The following is a 19,386-nucleotide window of genomic DNA, read 5'->3' as shown; positions in this document are numbered from 1 at the left end:
AAAATATCTGCCACATGCAAATCAACAAAAAAGCATAAAAAGTAGTTTAGTGTCTCAGTGGGGTAATTAATTTTTGTTAATTCAAGCTGCCATGAAAGTCAAACCTTCTTAAGCAGATACCATGGAAGAAATACTAATAATCCTTATATTGGATTTGCTGCATTTACTATGTTTCCCCCCAGATATCATCAAACCACACTGATAGTATTTTTACCAAGTGAGCTTCTAGAACATTTTGCTGGGTACAGACATGCACAGACAACGACTAAAGCAACTCTGATAAAAGAATAAAAGTTGTTGAAGTGAACAAGAAAGGTGACAGCAGTTTTAATTATGCACTAACATTTAGTATAGGAAATAGAGTTGAGTGTGAAGACTGGCTTATTTCAAGTTTGAAAAAAATCTAGCATATTAATAGAGCTCTGGGGCAACATGGAATAAAGATATATCAGCAGAGAGCGATTATTTCAAATTTCATAAAATTTCAGTCAACATGCTCAGAAAGTGTGAAAAGAGTAAAAAAATCCTTAGGGTGGCCCTGGCTGGTATGGCTCAGTGGACTGAGCGCCAGCTTGTGAACCAAAAGGTCACAAGTTTGATTTCCAGTCAGGGTACATTCCTGGGTTGTGGGCCAGGTTCTTGATTGAACTGATTGATGTTTCTCTCATACATCACTGTATTTCTTCCTCTCTTTCTCTTTCTTTTCTCCTCTCTCTAAAAAATAAATAAATAAAATCTTAAAGAAAGAAGAGCTCTGGCTGGCGTGGCTCAGTGGACTGAGTGCCAGCCTGTGAACTGAAAGGTTGTTGGTTGGATTCCCAGTCAGGGTAAATGCCTGGGTTGCAGGCCAGGTCCCTATTTGGGGGCATGGAAGAGGCAACTGATTGGTGTGTCTTTCATACATCAATGTCTCTCTCTCTCTCTTTCTGTCTCCCTTTCCTTCTCTTTAAAAAGAGAGACAGAAAAAAAAGAAATCCTTAGGGTAGTTGATGTGTAAATTCATCTGTTTTATGATGTTGACTTATAAATTTATCTACTTTTCTTACTGAAAAAGATGGGTTTTAATTTTAGAAAAAAATTAACCATGAAGAAAACTTCAATTTTCAGATCAAAGGCTAAATTCTGTCAATTTTATTTATATTCACTTTTGATTACCAAAGCACAAATGCTTAAAATTTAATTTGAACATTTTAAGTCAGATTAATAATCTGGATTATTAGATAAAGAATCTTTGATTAAGCTAAGTATTTGAAAAAACTGAAAAAGACATAGTATTAGCCTTTCTGTGGTTGAAAACCCGAACTAATAAACCAACTGACCAACTAGTCACTCAGCAAAAATAACTCACACCAGCTGTTGTACTGTAAGAATCAGGATCTGGAAAGCACTTGGGGTGCATTGTGTGCCTTCCCCATATGCACTACTGAGCCTAACACAATACTGAGAAATTAACCAAGTGTTATTGCAACAAACCAGAAAATAGCATATTAAGTTGTGTTCAACATACTCATGACTCAAACAATTCTAATTTTTGGAAGAGTGACATGATCTGGCTAGATGCTATATATCATATCCAACCTAATTCCTTTTCTGAGTGGATGTTACTGTAGAAATCTATAAAAATACCTGTGAAAACTCTTTAAAAAAGCATTTTATTTATTTTTAGACAGAGGGGAAGCGAGGGAAGAGGGGGAGAAAAACATCAATGTGTGGTTGCCTCTCTCATGCCCCTCACTGGGGACCTGGTCCACAATCCAGGCTTGTGCCCTGACTGGGAATTGAACCACCGACCCTTTAGTTTGCAGGCTGGCATTCAGTTCCACTGAGCCACAACAGCCATGGTATATCTGCCAAAACTTTACAAGATATTTCCAATATTGGTGGTAAAAGAATCTAGCAATTCAAACTTTCAGAGCATCCTTAATGTAGCTAATGAAGAAGGCAGCCATAATTAAAGAAATTTATTTTACAGGAAAAGACTGGTTAACTTTCTCATACAACCTAGGCAAGGATTTTGGTGAGATAATTAAGGTTTTATGAAGGAGGCATCATACCTACCTACAAAGATGGCAGATACTCAGAGGTACAGTGCTGTGGGCAGTGAAGGGGAGAAGGGGCCTTTTGGACCTGGTTTTATGTCAGTGCTTGCAATAATATTTGCAACAGTGATAGGATATATTTCAGAAGCTTAAAAAATGTGGCTGTTCCACTATACATAGCGCTTGGAGCTCTCTTTCCAGTGGTAATGATAGATTTCTGTGCCCCAGCCACTTCTTCCCTATAAATTAATGTATTTATAAGAAAACAATCTAGGTTTAGGGATGAAGTTATGATCAAGAAAATGAATGAGGTGAATTAGTCCAAGAATTATGTTATTTGACCCACATTCTATCTAATTGCTGACCAGCACTGAACACACACACACACACACACACACACACACACACACACACACAGAGACTTAAAAGGGTTAAGGGAGAGTGCCTTTGAGAATTCTCTCTTTTATTTTAAATAAGGGAAAAGTGAATCAAGTATATAACTGGAAATGGATATAAGAAGAGAGGATGCAGCAGATGGTGGTGGTAACCAGAGTTATACACTCATAAATCTGCGTGAGTCAGAATGCTAGGATGTCAAAAGACTTCAAAGATACACCCTAGTGCCCTTTGAAGATCAAAGTGGTGTGCTTGTAAAGGACTCTAGGTGAGCAATGCTGGAGTTTATGATGAGAATTCTGGAGTGCTGATTTCAGTTCATCCTCATTCTGCTTTATCTAAGATCTGTCACAAAAGATTGATAACTCAGGCTAAATAAAATATCTGTACGACAAACTTCTCTACGTTCTTAACACAGACCAGCACATTCTTGGCATGTTTAGGTTTTACCTAATTTTAAAAGGGAAAGTTGGTGTGGAGTAGGAATGAGGGCAGGGCTCTAGGTTACATTTATTTGGTTCAGTTCCAATCATAGGAAGAATAGGACCTTTAACTTACACCTACATTTGGCATTTTGGGTTTCCATCAATTTTAGTGTATGGACGTGGTTTACCACCAGCATTATCAGGTGATAGAAATTAAGCATTAACAGCATGAAATTTGTTCTTGAATTGCTATTTCAATAGGAATCAGACTGCTCTACCTTGGGGAGAACATGGCTCAGGCTCAGGGGGACAGAAATGTATAAGTCCTCAAGTCTTCTACTTCAATATGGTTCAGCCGTGTAACATTGTCCGGGCCTCACCCAGTTAGTGCTAATGATCAACCCAAGAGGCTCTTTCAATCAAGAGTCTCAGAAATCACCATCTGGGTCTTGCAAAGAAGAAAAGAAGAAAATCCAGTTTGGTACTCTTCGTAGGTGTGCATCTCATATATACTGGTATGAGGCCATGGAAACAATACAATAAGTGGAAAAGAAGAAAAGAGCTGAGAAGTCCAGCTTAAGTTGGAAATTCTCAACGGAGTCTCAGGAAACCCCAGAAGACCTCTATCTCCACTAAGACGTACTACAAGAGAATTTTAGTGATGGAGTAGGATGACTAGCAGTCTAGCTATGGAACTACCACCATGATTAGTCATTCAGGGCTGGGATACTGACCATGTGCAGTAGTCAAGCTGATTTACATATAACTTTATAAGCGAATGCTCCTCAGCCACAGGGCTGGATGCACTTATCCCCTCAGGTAACCTGAGGGAGTCAAACAATGAGACCTCATTAAAACCTCCCACAGACAGAGCAAGGCCCACTCAGAGAGGAAAGAAGTTCAGTGTACACAGCTTTATTGAACAGCACCCTTAAAACAGAAACCAGAGGCCAATCTCGGTGGTGAAAGGACGAACTGCAAACTTTAAACAATGTGTCTGTGGTTCACAGGGAACATTCCAAAAGGACTGAAAATGGGAAAAAAGGGAAATTATCATGTTTTGGGTTAATAGGTACCATGCACCCTGGAGGAACCAGAACAGCTCAAAGTATTATAGGAATATTTTAGAGTAGAGGAAGCCATGTTATCCATCTAGACGCAGCCACCATAAGCACCGTCCGAGCTGAAATGATATAAAATGACCTTCAGTAAGGATGGAGTCTACCCCTGCTGGACATTTGCAGAATGCAGAGCTTCCTAATAAATGCACAACATCTTTCTTAACATCATGCAGGATCTTCTCTAGGTAGATGCACAGGCCCATGTCTCTCATAGACTTTGCAGTTTATGATTTTGTTTTAGAAAAGGTGGTTGAATTTGCTGGTGGTTCCGAAAAGGAGTGCTAAGAGAAACACACCCAGGGCCTAAACCACGTGATTGCACTGCGAAGGGTCTGTAGTTCAAGTGTGTCCTCATTTCCACTTGTTAAATACAGACTTGCTTAATTCATAGGAAGGAAACCCCATGAACCGCCACATTCTGTTTATTCTGCTTGTTATAATTACGGGGAATATCTTCATCTCAGGTTCCTGCTGATGGGCAAGTACAGGGATGCAGAGAAAAAAACAGCAGTGCTCTGAGTCTCCCTGTGTTCAAATCCTCACTAGACTGTACCAGGATATTACAGTGAAATTGGCATCTCAGAAACCTCTTCAGGGAAAAGACTGATTATGTTCATCTTGTAAAACATGAGGCTGTGTTATTTTTTTTCCTACTGAAAGGCATTTGAAAATTTTATGTTCAATTACTCACTCCAATTATCCTTCCCTTCGTCTCTGCTTTCCTGTGAGCCCTCTCCACGTATTTATAAAATAAGTCTCTAGTGCTTTATTTGTGGTATTTGATCAACTGAGCACCTCTTGATGGTGCATGTTTGTAATGTTAGCTCTAAAAAAAAAGTACTGGATTCACCTGTGCTTTGCTCACAATGGGAATGGATCTTGTTAAAAAAGATGATACATATCCACCTTTCGTTTAAGTCCTTGTAATTATCCATGAAATTACTTATGTGGAAACTACAGTTCCAAGTTTGGTCTTCAGTCTCTAGCCTCAGGGACTCCAGAGTTCACCAAGAAGAGGATTTTATATCTGGAGTTTTAAATTCAGAGATGTTTCAGAATGTATATCATAATTCCCCGTTGCATCTTGAAATTCCAATTCTCTGGCTTACATGGACCTCTCTAAGTGTTATGAAAGTAACTTTCTCAATAAAAGAGAATGCATGTATGTCAGTAGTAAAATATAAACTTATTCTACATTCTTGCTGTGCGTACACTATAAATGCAAGTTTCCAGAAAGGACTTGAATCCCAGAAGCTATCCTATTTCTCTTTAAATGCATCCAAAAGAATTAAATTGAAAACATGTGACAGATATTTATTTAACTGGTTTCTAACAATAGTCTTCCACTCTTGGCTTACACTAGAATGTTTTTCTTGCCACAGAATCAAGGCTCTTTACCAAAGAGAGGGCTTATTATATAATAGGATTGAAGCTTACCTCCTGGTAATAAAAGGACTTCCTGAGGAGGGGACAGAGTGGGAGAACAGGGTGTCATTCATGCTGGTTACAGGTCTGGGTGGCCTAAAACAAAGTATAGTGTGGATGGAAAGTTAAAACAAGTAAAAGTCAGAGATTAAAAACTACCTACCATCCCTGAGGCAGAGGGGGTGGGAAGACCAGAGTTCTATCTTAACTGAGGATCAACACAAAATTTTCCATTTTCCATTACATTCTTTAAGTGTTTTAAAGTTACATTTCTTTTTTAAAAATTTAACCTTTATTGTATTTTGTTCCATTACCATTTAGACCCTTACATCCCCCTCCCCCCAGCAATCACCTCACTGTTGTTCATGTCCATAAAGTTACATTCCTTTGAGAATACAGAATCTCAAGTAAATATTGTGAGGAAGATCTCTGGACACCACAGGATGTTGATCCATGAGCTTTGAGCCTTGGTGAGGATTTTGAGGCAGGCTTACACTTACTGCCTTCCAAAGGGAAAAGCTCTGAAAATTGATAATGATCAGAATCCACATCTTCTTGGAAAAAGGAAGATTTCTTTTTTTAGATTTTATTTTGAATTATTACTTCATTTTATTTAAACTTTTTTTTTTATTGTTCAAATACATTTGTCTCCATTTCCCCCCCACCACTTTCCCTTACCCCGCCCACCCCACCTCCCACCCTTTATCCTTCCCCACTTCGGCTTTGTCCATGGGTCCTTTATTCGTGTTCCTTGATTTGACCCTTCCCCTTCTTTTCTCCGTTACCCTCCTTCCTCTTTCCCTCTTGTTACTGTCGCTTTCTTTTTTTCTTCCAATGTTGCTGGTTATATTTTCCTTGTTTGTTTGTTTTGCTGATTAGGTTCCACTTATAGGTGAGATCATATGGTATACAAAAAAGGAGGATTTCTGAAGCTTTGGAAACTGCTTCCTGTGTTTCCCACAAAAATGGCCCTCTCCTGATATGTCCAGCCTGGCAGGACCCAGCTACAAAATCATCTTTTACTTTATTTGCTCTTTGTTATAAGTGAAGATGTGATTAAGCACCACAAAGTATTTACTGACTTTCTGTTATCTGGATGCTGCAGATAATAGGGCACATGGTGCAAGGCAGCCCATAAACTTCCCTCTTTTTCATGTGATGAGAAAAAAAATAGGTTTAACATTCCTCAAAATTGTCCATGACCCTAATCACCAACTGCATCAGGTCTGTCATCACCTGTCTTATTTTTCATTTCATCCTGTCATTTTTGTCCCATCACTAATGTCTTAGTTCAGGCAAAATGATAGAGCTATGATCCCTATCTCATCTTCAAGTAGTTTTTAGTCTGATTTTAGGTCCATGGTAAGATAACCCACGGTAAATTGAGATAAGATTGACAGTTCAAAAGAAGGAGGATGATGGCCTACCTCATCCTCCTTCTTCTGAGTCAGAAGAATGTTCCATTTCAGTGTAATTCTGTATTTGAGTTTGACAGTGTAGAATTATTTGAAGATGAAACATTAATTACAGTAGCCTATAGAGTCTACAGGTTGGCTTGATCAAGAGCCAAATTTGTAATCACTTAAATATTATCTTAGGGAATCAGAGTTAGTTTGTATTCTACAATGAAGAGATTCTAGGAAAAAGGTAGATTTGTTTACCTCAGTTTATTTAATGGGAATGCATATGATGCTATGCAGGTTTTAAAATGTCAGCGCTATATACAAAAACTCATTAAAACTTTGGTTTCCAGTACCTGGTGCTAAACTGTGTTCTGAAAATTTGTTAAGACATACTGTTTGTTGGATGAAGTCAAAACAGCAGGTTCACTATTTCATCTACTCTAAACATATTAACCAAAGTTCTGAAAACAATCTTGGTGCTTTGCATTGCTAATCTAGGAGGTAGCTTTGAGGCTAGTACCTGAGGCTAGTTTAAAACTAATTTTGCCGGAACATGTTCACTTTACAAGAAGGATGCTAATTTTATACAAGTGTCTTCTGTGAATTTCAAAAGTCAGGTATTTCAGATTGAAAAGCAGTAAACACAATGAAATATCTTACATTGTGGCTTTGCAAAAGTTGAAAAAAATCAACTAGACCAACATTTCTGGTTTTCTTTTGTCTTTTTAAAAAACTTCCCCATCTTGCTCTATCTCTAGACAATGAGAAAAGTAGATTTAGAATGCTTTCTAACTAGCCTGGTAAATTTACTTTATTAAACCTGGTCACTGCAAAGCTGAAAATTGTAGTTTATTAGTAAGTGGCTTCACATTTAAAGTTCATTATAAAAATACTGAACTGGGGACACAGAGTGGCTAATGTTGGGACCAAGTGTTGACTTTCAAAGGGACTAAAGTTCCTATTTCCTCCATAATCAAATGGCAATTTACTTTATCTAATAAATAGGTCCCACTGGGAGTTTTAAACATGTTTACACATAAAAATGAAAAAGCTCCACAAGATAAAGCCACAGGGGTCTAGTACAAGATTTTCTTCCTAAACAAAATCTTCACAGAAGTCATTTTTATAAAACTAGCCTTCTTCTTACAAACTGAAAGTGTTCAGCTCAAGGTAGAATTAGTTTTTTAAAGTAGTTTTGTGTCTCATAACCACTTATAATTATGATTACAAATCTTTTTAAGTACTCTGGGGACTATTGAACTACTTACCAAGTATCACTTTGGGCAGCAAAGAATTGAATAGAATAGAAACTGTTAATCATGGTAACATTTACAGGTAATACAGTAGCTAAGTGCAAATGCCAAAATACCAAACTGTCACCAACTGAAGTGGCCATCATGTGCCTATGATAATTGAGAATAGCTAAATGAACAGCATTTTTTAAATTAGAAGCCTTAGGTATCCCCATCAAAAAAAAAAAAAAAAGAAAAGAAAAGAAGACATGGATGTTTATTCAGGGCATTAACATTTAAATAACAAATAGAGAGATAAGTGTCTAAAGCCAAAAATAGAAAATTAGAAAAAATGTTATGTTCTAATACAAACTGAACATTCCGCAACCAGATTTTCTTCTATGTTATTTCAGTAATTAAATATTGTTCACAATTTTTAAATTAAGACATTTACCCTGGAAAAATATATTTACAGTGATGCCAGATCAGTATTTTGATTCAAGGGCTATTTGGAGAATACAGTTCAATATATAGAGCTTTTCTCAGGAAAAAAAGGGCATATTTTGTATAGAATTTTAAGGCAATCCTGAAATTCTCCACAGAACCCAAACTGTGTAGATATTGCCATCATTTTGTTGAGTGAATAACACCTCAGATCATATGGGCACTAAGGATTAAAGTTAAAAATTTTTACTCAGCCAATTAAATAACGCCCCCGCTCCCTCCCCTGCACGGATCCTGAGCCAAGTGAGTACAAGTCCCTGTGCCAGGTGACACTTCAGTGTGACTGACTGTGAAACTGACTTGATTTTTTCCTGAGGTGGGAAGCAGCATCCTAATTCCATTCTACCGCAAAGCCCTTAGAGCCAGGCCACTCACATTCCAAAGCCTCCCTTCTTTATATCCAGCAGCTCGGATTGAGCGCTGTACTCTGGGGGTACAGCTCCTGGCGGGCCTGGTAGAAGGTGACTCTGTGGCAGAGCACAGGGAGCACAGACTTGCCCTCACTCCATTTTGTTCATTCATTAACCACTTAGTGATTGTCTCTGGCTGCAGGAGGGAAAGTTGAGGCCTTAAAAAGAACAGCTCATATGAAGTCATTTTCTGAAAGTGGTTGGGCCTTTGGAACACTCTCCATATTTATTTACCCCTGGTTTATTGGAAAGCTTATTTTTAGGAGCAAAATTTCCAAAAATAGTGAACCACATTCTATAGACTCAGTTTACATTAGTTCTTGGATGCCTAGCCTATGCCAGCAACAGGAGCCTCCAGACTGTGTATAGCTGAGGATGGTGAACTCTCAAAGCCACTTGGGACCAAACCAAACAAAGCCCTGTAGTATTTATACAAAGTTCATGGACATGCCACAGCACAAATCATTTGATGGTATTTGCTTAGATCTATCAGACAAAAGAGTAACTGCTTTCATAAGGGTCCAACACAATTCTACTTAAGGGTCTTGTTCTGAACTGCCTCAAGCATGAACTTGGCATCGATGAATGCCTGATACTGATGTTCTGACCAGCCCACCTCTTGATGTCAACATGTAAAAATAGGCTCTGCAGTGCCCCAGGCCCTGCTGAACTTGGGAATGAAAATTCTATGAGGAGGGGGAACCACCTATTCTAGAGGCTTTCTGAGGTGCCTCTGACTACAGAATTCCTAATTGTTCTCAGAAATAGGTGATGAGCTTCCTCTTCTTTTGAGCCCAAGACAACATCAAAGAAAAAACACTTCCTCCCCTGTTTTGTTGGCTACCAAGGCCTGAGAGAGGTTCCAAGGGTAAGGGAGGAGGAGGCCTGGCGCAGGCCTCTTTGTCCCCAAACCCACACATACTTTGCAGAAATATTTTCTAAAAGACTGTTTTTTTTTAATGTTCTGATGAAATTTCCCACCTATTCCCCTCTTTAATGTTCCCCTGCTCAAGCCATGATTCTTCTAAAGTTATGTAACTTGGGATAAAACAACAGTTTCCAGGTTCGCTGCCATTTTTAAGATGACTGGCGTTGCAGAAAAAAAACAAAGGGTTTTTATATTTGGGACTCGAAGCACATATGCCGCTAAGGTAAGATGTGCTTTAACATTTTCTTACCACAATAAATCCACTGATAACTTCCAATTGTGTGAACTCCACTAACATCCACATTTTATGACTATGCTTTTTCATCTCTGGGTGAATTACATTAATGTTGTATACCTTACCTGTACATCTGAGCACCTGTACTATATACCTCTACAACAAAATGTTGTAATGACATTAAAGTCACTCTTTTTTAAAAAAAAATTAAGTTTTAAAACTTGGTAGCTGACAACTGATATGAAATTTGCTTCTGTATGGATTCAGATGTGTATCAATGAAGAAGGATGTCTCTTAATGCGGAGGGGAGAGATACTCACACGATGTGGGCCAAGTTGAGTGGCTTCTCCGGCTGGTCCGGGAACATGGGGTGCAAAGGCTCACGGCTGGAAGCACAGCTCAGGGACTTGCTTAATGCATTAGTTAGCTTCTTAGCAGGTGATTTCTGGAAAGAAGAAGAAAGGCAGAGGTGGTAACAACTAACATTTGTGTAATATTTTATCAGATGATTTGCCTTCAGAGCAGATAATCATTCATTCACTCATTCATTCAATAACTTCTCTTTGAGCATCCACTGCAAGTCAGGGAATCTTCCCGCTGGTAAACAAGCCAACAAGGTACCTGCCTCCTACTGTGCAGTGTTAGCAGGTGCTGTGATAAATGGGAGCACCTGAGCTGGGATTTAATGGGCCAGGAGGAGCCCTTTAGACAGAAACTCAGGGGACTGGGAAGGTAATTCCAGTCGGAGGAAGAAGAGGAGAGCAGAAGGCAGATCATTAATGTCCTTATATGTTACATCAAGGACTGTGGTCTTTATCTCTAATACAGGGAGAGACAATGAAGAGTTTAAATCACGGAGGTGACAGCATCAGACCTGATTCTAGAGGGATTGCTCCCTCTTAAGAAGGAAGGAAGATAAGCAAGAGGTTTTGCAGGAATCCAGGTGTAAGATGTTTCAGGCGTGGCAGAATGCATCTAATGAAAAGTAAAAGTGGAGCTTCAATCTAAGTCTTGAGAATTTAAAATTCATGTTCTTTTCAGAGCATCGTATTACCTCTATTTCATTTAGATTCGTAGGATGTTTATCTTAAAATTTCACAACCAAAGTTATAAAAAATAATTCACCACATAAAATAAATTTTCACCCCAATTTTTCTTGTCCATGAGAAGCCATTTACAATTTTTTTCACTTTCTTTTACACATAGAGCCCATGATTGGCAATATAATGATGTGACTTTTGTCCTCATTATTTAAGAGCTAAGCAGTAGGAACATTGTTCAAGAAGGTCCACTTTGGTTTTTCCTAGGTGTAATTCTTAAAACACTTAACACAGTAACAGAATAAAGCTCTTCACCCCATAAACATTGGGGCCCCTTCATCTTCTTGAGGACTCTAATCTGACTTTGTAAAGATATTGCCCTGCCAAGTACTTGTAGAGTCCTCAATCCCTAAGAAAGGGGCTCCTTATCTGACTTCAGCATTTACATGAAACAGCTAAAATGATTAGTCTTCAAACACCAATTCTTCAGAATTTCAGATAGAACAAGTTTAAAAATGGGTAATATGTTGACAAGAAAATAGAAAGGGCTTTCTTCTACCTTCTGTTCTAAATTGCATCTCATCATCTGTGTCAGCATCTCTATCCTTAGCATATGACATGACCAACAGTGACAGTGGCCTTAGAACTGGATACCTCAGTGAAGAACAGTCACTTGAACTCAGAAACTGACAGGTGCTAAACTAGCAATATTTTCACACTAATATCAGTTCCCAATAATCATTCTTAGAAAGAACATCCCTATTTAAAATGTGTATTCTGAAGATATTCTTTTTTTAAAAAAAGAAAAATAGGTTACTCTTACAGACTATATGATGAATTGATATACATTACGCTACAGCAAATAAAAACCTCAAAAGAAGTTTGCATGTTCTTGTGGAAGAATTATTTCAAGAGGAGTTGGTAGGGCTGATGGTATATCTCACAAAAACCAGTCTGTACTAGAGCAATACTTTCACAGAGCACAAGGACCACATCTTCTGGACTGATTTTTGAGTTTAACTGAGGCAGAGGTCAGCAAACTGTAAACCACTTGAACAGCAGGTTCACGGACAAATTCTTTCTGTAGACCCAGTCCCATGTGCTCCTGAGAACACACCCATCGCAGGGACAGACCCTCACAGGTCCCCTTTAGGAAGCTGCTCACTTGCACTATTCATGAAAAGATGATTTGCTAATATTGCCACAAAATCCTCCTCTTCCAAAAAAGTAAAATGGAAAAGCACCATTAAGCCCACATGCTAACATGTTTTTTCTTTATTTTCTAGTCATGCACTGAAGAGAACTCCAGAATCTACGAAAAAAGAAACTAGCAATCATTTGTAAGCAATTCCCACAAAACACAAAAAAATGACAGGCAAACAACAAAAGTTGAAAAGAACCTTGACTTACTGTGAAAATGAAATTATGTTCCAGAAGGTGCTTGCTGTTCAGTTGCTATCTAAATCAGTACTGAATGATCTATGTTTCAAGAAGTAACGTAGTTTGAGTCTTTCTATACTGTAAGTTACAGGAAGCTATACTGGGTTCAGGTACAATAAATAAGAGATCCCAGTAAGATGGGAGGTGGAAGGAATGTTAGACCACAGGTTAAAATTGCCCCTTAATTCTGTCCCCATCCCTGATATTCCCTTGCATTCTGGGTAACATTCACACATGCAACTTTAAGTGTTGCCTGGGCCTTGCCTTACCCAGGACGTGTACTCTTTCATTTGGTGCTGGTTGCTATGGGAACCCCCGGCATGTCCTCTCCAGAAGCAGTCCTGACAGAGCTGGTAATTGTGACACTGTTGGCATCGGTAGCGAAATCCCATCATACTCTCACTGTGGCAGTAGGAACACTCAACCGGGTGGAAGACTAAGGGGGCAGTAAATGAAGAAAATACAAGAAAACCAAAGTATGAGCCAGAGTAAGGAAAAATACAGCCCAATGGGAATCGCATTTTTGCTGCTGTGTGCCATGATTTCAGAGGACAGTCAATTTGGCCGAGAGAAGCATTGTGTTTATTCCTGCAATCTCACTGCCCGTGTCAAGCATATGTGCGGAGGTGGAAGAAATGGAAAAGGACAGAGGATAGGCGTTCTTTTAACAACAAATTTCTGTAATGTCATTTGTTCTTTCTATTCCCATCTTTTACACTACAGGAATATAAATTATACAGACTGGCCCGCCTTTCCCCCAAACTGCTCTCTGTCTCGGGGAGTCCAGCAGGCTCTCTGGAAGGCTCAGAAGCTCAGTGGATGAACACGGCTGACTCTCCAGTGGGTAGAGACCAAATGTTGGAGAACTGGGAAGTGACGGGAAGAGAAAAAAAAAAAAAAAAAAGAAATGGAGGGCCAGTAGAAAAACTGGATGGGAGAATTGAATTACTTTTTTAAAAAATGAAGTATTTAATGGGCTTATTTAATGAGTGACATTGTCTCCATTTAACAAATTTTTTTTTCTTAAGAGGCAGATGGATAGAGCCCCAAAAGATGTGTAAATTATCTAAATACAGTTCTAATTCGGACAGCTCAGGAGACACGACTTTCTTTGGCAGAGAATTTTAATTTTAAAGCAGGCAAGGTAAATAATTGACATTTAAAGCTAATGAATGATCAAATCCAAGGAACTGTCTATATGCTATGAGCTAAAGATAGTAAACAACAGCAGCAACAATTTTTTCCTTTGGTAAAATTACTGTCTGGCTAACCAGCCAGGGGAAATAATGTAAATAAGAATAAATAAAGACAAAAAGCAAATTGTAAAATCTGTTCTGGAGATACTGCTTTCTGAGTATGCCTCATATCCTCCCTTTTCTGGCTCTTGGGACAGTCTGAATGAGACCTGAATTTAGAGACAACTGCTCTGGGACAGGGCCTAAGAAACTAATTTCCTGCAAGAGGAAATACGGAGCTAGAGGAATGAAATTACAACTTTATGATTGCAAGATGACTAGTTCTGGAACCGCGAACCGTAATATGAACTCAGGTTGTATGAGCTGGACCTTGATTGCTCTCTGCTTCTGCAGATGAGTAAGAAACATAAAAAATAAATTTATGCTTGCTAATGATTACAGAGAACGTAGTTAATTCATTCTTTAAATCTTCGTGAGCAGAGCAGGATAAATTTATAACTTAACTAAGAGAGATGATAAGGGCAGATGCTAGAAATTTTGAATGGGAAATTAAGATTAAGCTAACTTTGCCTCCAATGCATATATTAAAGAAATGCATAGAAGTTAAGATTCTAGGAAGAGATATGGGATGAATTATTTTCTATTTAAGTCTGGAGGAATCTCAGGTTTAAATTGAATAATAAATAAGGACACCTAAAATTAGAAAGATGAACTGAATTGTTCATGTTTAAATTTCTTTACATCTTGTTCTGAAATGTATTTTACATTTAAATTTGGATATATCAACATTAACTACTTTTATCCTAGAAATACTTGCCCTTATAAAAAAACACATTACAAAAGTTTGCATAACTTTTATCTTTTACATAATGACAATCATTGAAAGCTTCTATTTTGGAGCATATGACAAAAGATTAGTAAATTTCTCTCATCCAGTCTTTTTCCTTCTCCTCTGTCTATTCCTGGCTGAGGGCCTAGTGAGAAATTATCAATGCCAATGTAAATCAATATTGGAAATCCAGACCCAAAACAAAGAGTAGAAAATATCACATTCCTTATTGAGATTCTTCTGTGGTATCAAGTATTTAAGCCACATCTGACTTGTAACTGAAAAGTACACAAATAAGCTTTTAGAATGGACAGTCTTAATTTTGCAGTGCACCTATAAGGCATTATTGATTAGGAAAACTAGTTACTTCTGTCCTAAACAAAGCTCAGAACATCTAAATAAACTTCACTAAAACAATGACCTTGGCTTAATAACTATAGACTTGGTCTCCTAATTTCAGTGATTAAAAAAATTGCCTTAGCTTAGTAGTAACTACTCACCATTTTCTACATTTGCCAGTCGATGCAGAAGGGGCAGCCAGACCAGACACTGAGGGGGAGGATCTGACATGAGCGTGTCCAAGAAACCATTTAATGTGACTTTTTTCTGCATTAAAAAAAAGCCCAGAAAAATTTAGAACAGACAATAAAAGCTTAATTTACCTGCTATGCAAATATCATTTGAGACTGAAGGAATGATATATTCAATTAACCTCTATTAAGTGAAGAAACAGAACTTGAAACGAAGTTCAGCAGGATTTAAAATATCGATTGTGTTTTATACTTATACACAGAACTGAATTATCTCCACTGAAGCTGAGTCAATATTATCACAAGGAGAAAAACAATTTGGAGAGCATTGCTTTCATATAGGAGGGACAGTATGAAAAGGATGGGGAAAGATGGAGAATAGACATCTCCATAAAGTTTTACCCAATTGTGTGTCACAGCACACGATACAGTTCCCAGATCAGTCTTCCACATTTGTAGAGTAACTTCCGTTGCAAACTTCCTCAAACTCTGTAATTATTAACTATTCCATGGTCAGTGTGAATGGTTCAGCTGTACAAGCTTAGGAGGGAGTCCTGTCATGAGGGAGCAATCCCTCCGGTCCGGCGAGAACAACCTCCATCAAAAAAAAGAAATCTCTTCTCTCTGTATATATCTTTTCTTTTAATTCCATCTGCTTCTGTCTCATCCTGGTCCCTTCTGATGTATAAAATGAACGTATTTTATATATATATATATATATATATATATATATATATATATATATTTCTTTCAAAATAACAAAAATAAGCAATTCTATTAACACATGGCATTATAATTCAATGAATGATAAAAGTTACATGTTTATGTGCAAAAATCATTATCTTATTTGGAATTTTGAATTAGAATATAAAGTTGGATGGGATAATTTTATTTTTTTAGACAAAAAAGTCAGTCCTGAAGAGCTATAGCACCTTCTCAAAGGCTATACCTTATATTAGTAATTCACAAAACAACTGTTTTGGTACTATTTAATGTTGTTTTTTTTTAATCAGCAGATATCCACAATTTTAGTCTTTCCTCATAATACTAAATACTTTAAGGTTTTTGCAGGATTGATATAAACATTACTATTAAAAGATAAGTTATGTAAAATGTAAGTCATGAAATAGTATTTTTTTAAAAGCTCCTACTATTTATATACCGAAAATAATTCTGTCTTTTAAGACAATTACCTGGAGTGGCTTGTAATTTTTCTAATGAAGCAATTAAAACAATTTTGGAATTTCATCATTCAAATCGTTATTATAGTCAGTTTATGAAACACAAAAATAAACAGACCTTATTATTTTTTACTTGTGTTGCCTCTTTCTGTACTTCAAATGATTTTATCCATTTGGACTAGCATACTGGCTAAAAATCATCTGGAAGTTTCAAAAAATATGATTTCAACATGTATAAATTTCTTGTTGAAGATATATAAAAGATTATATAATGGGAACATTTATAAGATATTTCAGAAGGAATTTTGAGCAATGGCAACATCCTATATAATTCTTTTTGAATATATAGGTCCTAATAAGATTTTAAAAATCCTGTTATAGTAGCTAATTTTGAATGTGAAATATACTGAAGCATTAATAGAGTTACTTAACATTCTATAATCCTCTACCTAAAATCAAGGAATGAGCAAATAAACTAAAAAACAAACAAGCTCAGAGGCAGAGAGATTGGTTTAGGGCTTAATGCAATAGGCCAGGCAATAAATGATAAAGAAGGAGATTAGAGAAACTTTTACAAAGTAAAATCAGCGGGGCTTGGTGAATGGATCCATTTCAATGTCACTGATTTGAAGGGAACTTGAAAGACACCATGGTTCTATTCACCTAAGCCTCCTTCTGTACAGCTGCATGGCCCAGAACTTGTCATCAGTCACCGAGTCCTGCTGGGGACAGAATTCGGGCACGTAAGCCAGCTTGGGGTGGAGGCATGGGTCAGAAGGGCTTCCTGGGTGCGATGCCATGACAAAAGAGTGAGCACTTACTGTATGAAACCATCCCTTCCCTTAGTGATTGTATGGATACGTTTATGATTCTACATAAATTTACCTAAGTCCATGACTGCAGGGACGCCCAAGGCACTTTGACTTCCTGGATGACCATGGAAACAGATGGATGGCGTTTACTAGCTGGGTAGTAAATGCACCTTTTCAGTGGCTGCTATGTACTCATTTTTTTATTCAGGGGATCCTTTTAGAAGATTTTTTTTATTGGTTTGGATTTCTTATAAAAAGTGTAAACAAACCTTCAATTTATGGATTTGTAAATACCAGCATACCACTGTGCTATGCTGGACAATGATGCTAAACATGGAGACTTTCTCCATGACTGGAGAGATACAAACATGGAGTGCTCCCCAAACTAAGTGGCTTCCCTGGGCTAATGCGTACCAACCCCCGGTAAGGCATGTCACTCTGGGTCTTACATGTATCATGTCATGGAAGATTTACGGAGCCATTTCTACCATATTTTGGGACTCCCACAGTGTGATGTGGCATGTACCATATCTTTTTTGTCTTCTTTGCCAAGCATTGGTGGAACTTGGTGGTGGGTCAGACTTCTGTTTCATGTGAACCTGAGTGGCCATTCAGCCCTTTTCATAGTATACAGTGATACTAATGATACTGAGACTATAGGGTTGTTATAAGGGTTAAATTAGACAATGCAAGTAAAAAGCTTAGCATGGTGCCTGGCTCATAGTCAGTAGACATCGCCTATCATCATCATCATCATCATCATCATCATCATCATCATCATCATCATCATCTAGGTATGTCAAGTTTAGTTACTGACTCACAGGTCATTTGTCAGAGGCTGGAAGATATACTACAGGTTACCACGAAAAAGGACTTGACTAATTAGTGACTTGGAGTGTCACACAAAGGAGAACAACCTCTGTTTGAAAGATACTTCCTTAGGCACATTCTTTCCTACCTGTTGAGAGAAACAGGATCTAGCTGACTGCTCTGTGTAACCAAATGAAGGGCCTTCAAAAACTGCTGTGGGTAGTTTGAGAACTTCCCTCAGGAATTGATCATATCGTCCATAAACCATCACCCCACTGGAGTCAGAAATCATCGAGAAAATATCTGATGGAAGAAAAAGGAAAGATATTTATTCATCACATAAACATTCCCGACTGTTTCAGTTCAACATTTCTGCTTCAAAGAAGAAAAATGTGGCAGAATAGATAATATTTATGTAAGAATGATACAAAAGCTAATTTTTATGCTGAAATATTCCTGGCATGGTGTTTTCTTTGGTGTTTCTTTGTAGATGATTGTGGCACATAGCATTAACTAGTATTTTAGATAAAATTAGCATATTTTGATAAGACAGAGAACAGAACATTATTATTTTGAGGTCAACTATTAATTCATATATAAGTCAATGGGAAGAAAATTTGTAAATGTGAGAAATACACTGACCTTGTTTGAAACACACAAAACAGCACTACAGCACTGGTTTGTGTGTATCTAGCTAGATAGCTATTTATGCATCTATATTATCACTAGAAAGTTTGGGTTTTGGTTTATGATATTGACAAATGAAAGACACAATGAGGTAAGGAGGTAATGAAAACACTTGATTAACTCTCCACAGGAGCAGAAAACTTTCTATAAATCATAGTGTTCTGGGTGGAAGGCATTGATTTACAGGGTATGGTCTTTTGACTCATGCAGTCAAGAGGAAGCCTGGCCTTGTGGATGATCAATGAGCTAAAGTGAGGGTCTGAGATTATTCTCAGCAGAGCCTATGGCTTCATTGAATCTCTGTTCTTCAGTTTCTGCCACTATGTGCACTTAATGAATATTAATGGCATAATTTCCCAAGGTACTTTATAATTCCTCTGTGGAAAATCACTATTGGAACGAAAGGGTTTGCTATCCTATAGTTTGTCACCATGCTAGGTTGTAATGAGGCCAGCCCAGCTGCTGGGATAAACTATTGTAAATTCAATGTGCTACCTCTGTTCATTCTGGGCTTAATTTTTCAAGGTCAAAATGTAATCTGTAGACATTCTTATTATACTGCAGTCAGATGCTAAGCACATGACAGACTTTTACTGAATTATGAGTTAAGGATGTGACTTGGCTCTCAATTTCTTTATATTCTAGTTATAAAGAATTTCTATTGTGTTTCAAAGTTTATCAACTATAAGGCTATAGAAATTCTACCTGAGCAACAAAATTAATATTGTTCTTATCCACTTTCA

At 37.6% G+C, this 19,386-nt stretch overlaps 1 protein-coding gene across 7 annotated transcripts in view; it reads right to left on the bottom strand.

Annotated features, from left to right (window-relative positions):
• DTNA (dystrobrevin alpha) overlaps window positions 1–19,386 on the bottom strand; it is a 248,881-nt gene that overhangs the window by 55,686 nt on the left and 173,809 nt on the right. For 6 of the 7 annotated variants that reach the window (XM_054583514.1, XM_054583513.1, XM_054583519.1 and 3 more), the window contains 5 exons: window positions 18,105–18,259; window positions 15,124–15,229; window positions 12,868–13,034; window positions 10,439–10,563; window positions 5,419–5,502 (listed from right to left, as the gene is read on the bottom strand). In XM_054583514.1, coding sequence (XP_054439489.1) covers window positions 5,419–5,502; window positions 10,439–10,563; window positions 12,868–13,034; window positions 15,124–15,229; window positions 18,105–18,259 — 637 coding nt within the window. Of the gene's footprint in view, window positions 1–3,575; window positions 4,044–5,418; window positions 5,503–10,438; window positions 10,564–12,867; window positions 13,035–15,123; window positions 15,230–18,104; window positions 18,260–19,386 lie in introns of those variants that run through there. The other variant, XM_054583518.1, reaches the window with a different exon arrangement.

Source organism: Pteronotus mesoamericanus, unplaced genomic scaffold (genome assembly GCF_021234165.1).
Source record: "Pteronotus mesoamericanus isolate MK-2021 breed Mesoamerican mustached bat unplaced genomic scaffold, CSHL_Meso_final contig_74, whole genome shotgun sequence".
NCBI lineage: Eukaryota > Metazoa > Chordata > Mammalia > Chiroptera > Mormoopidae > Pteronotus > Pteronotus mesoamericanus.
Note: the sequence above shows the minus strand (reverse complement) of the source record. Positions and strands in the feature narration are given on the sequence as shown.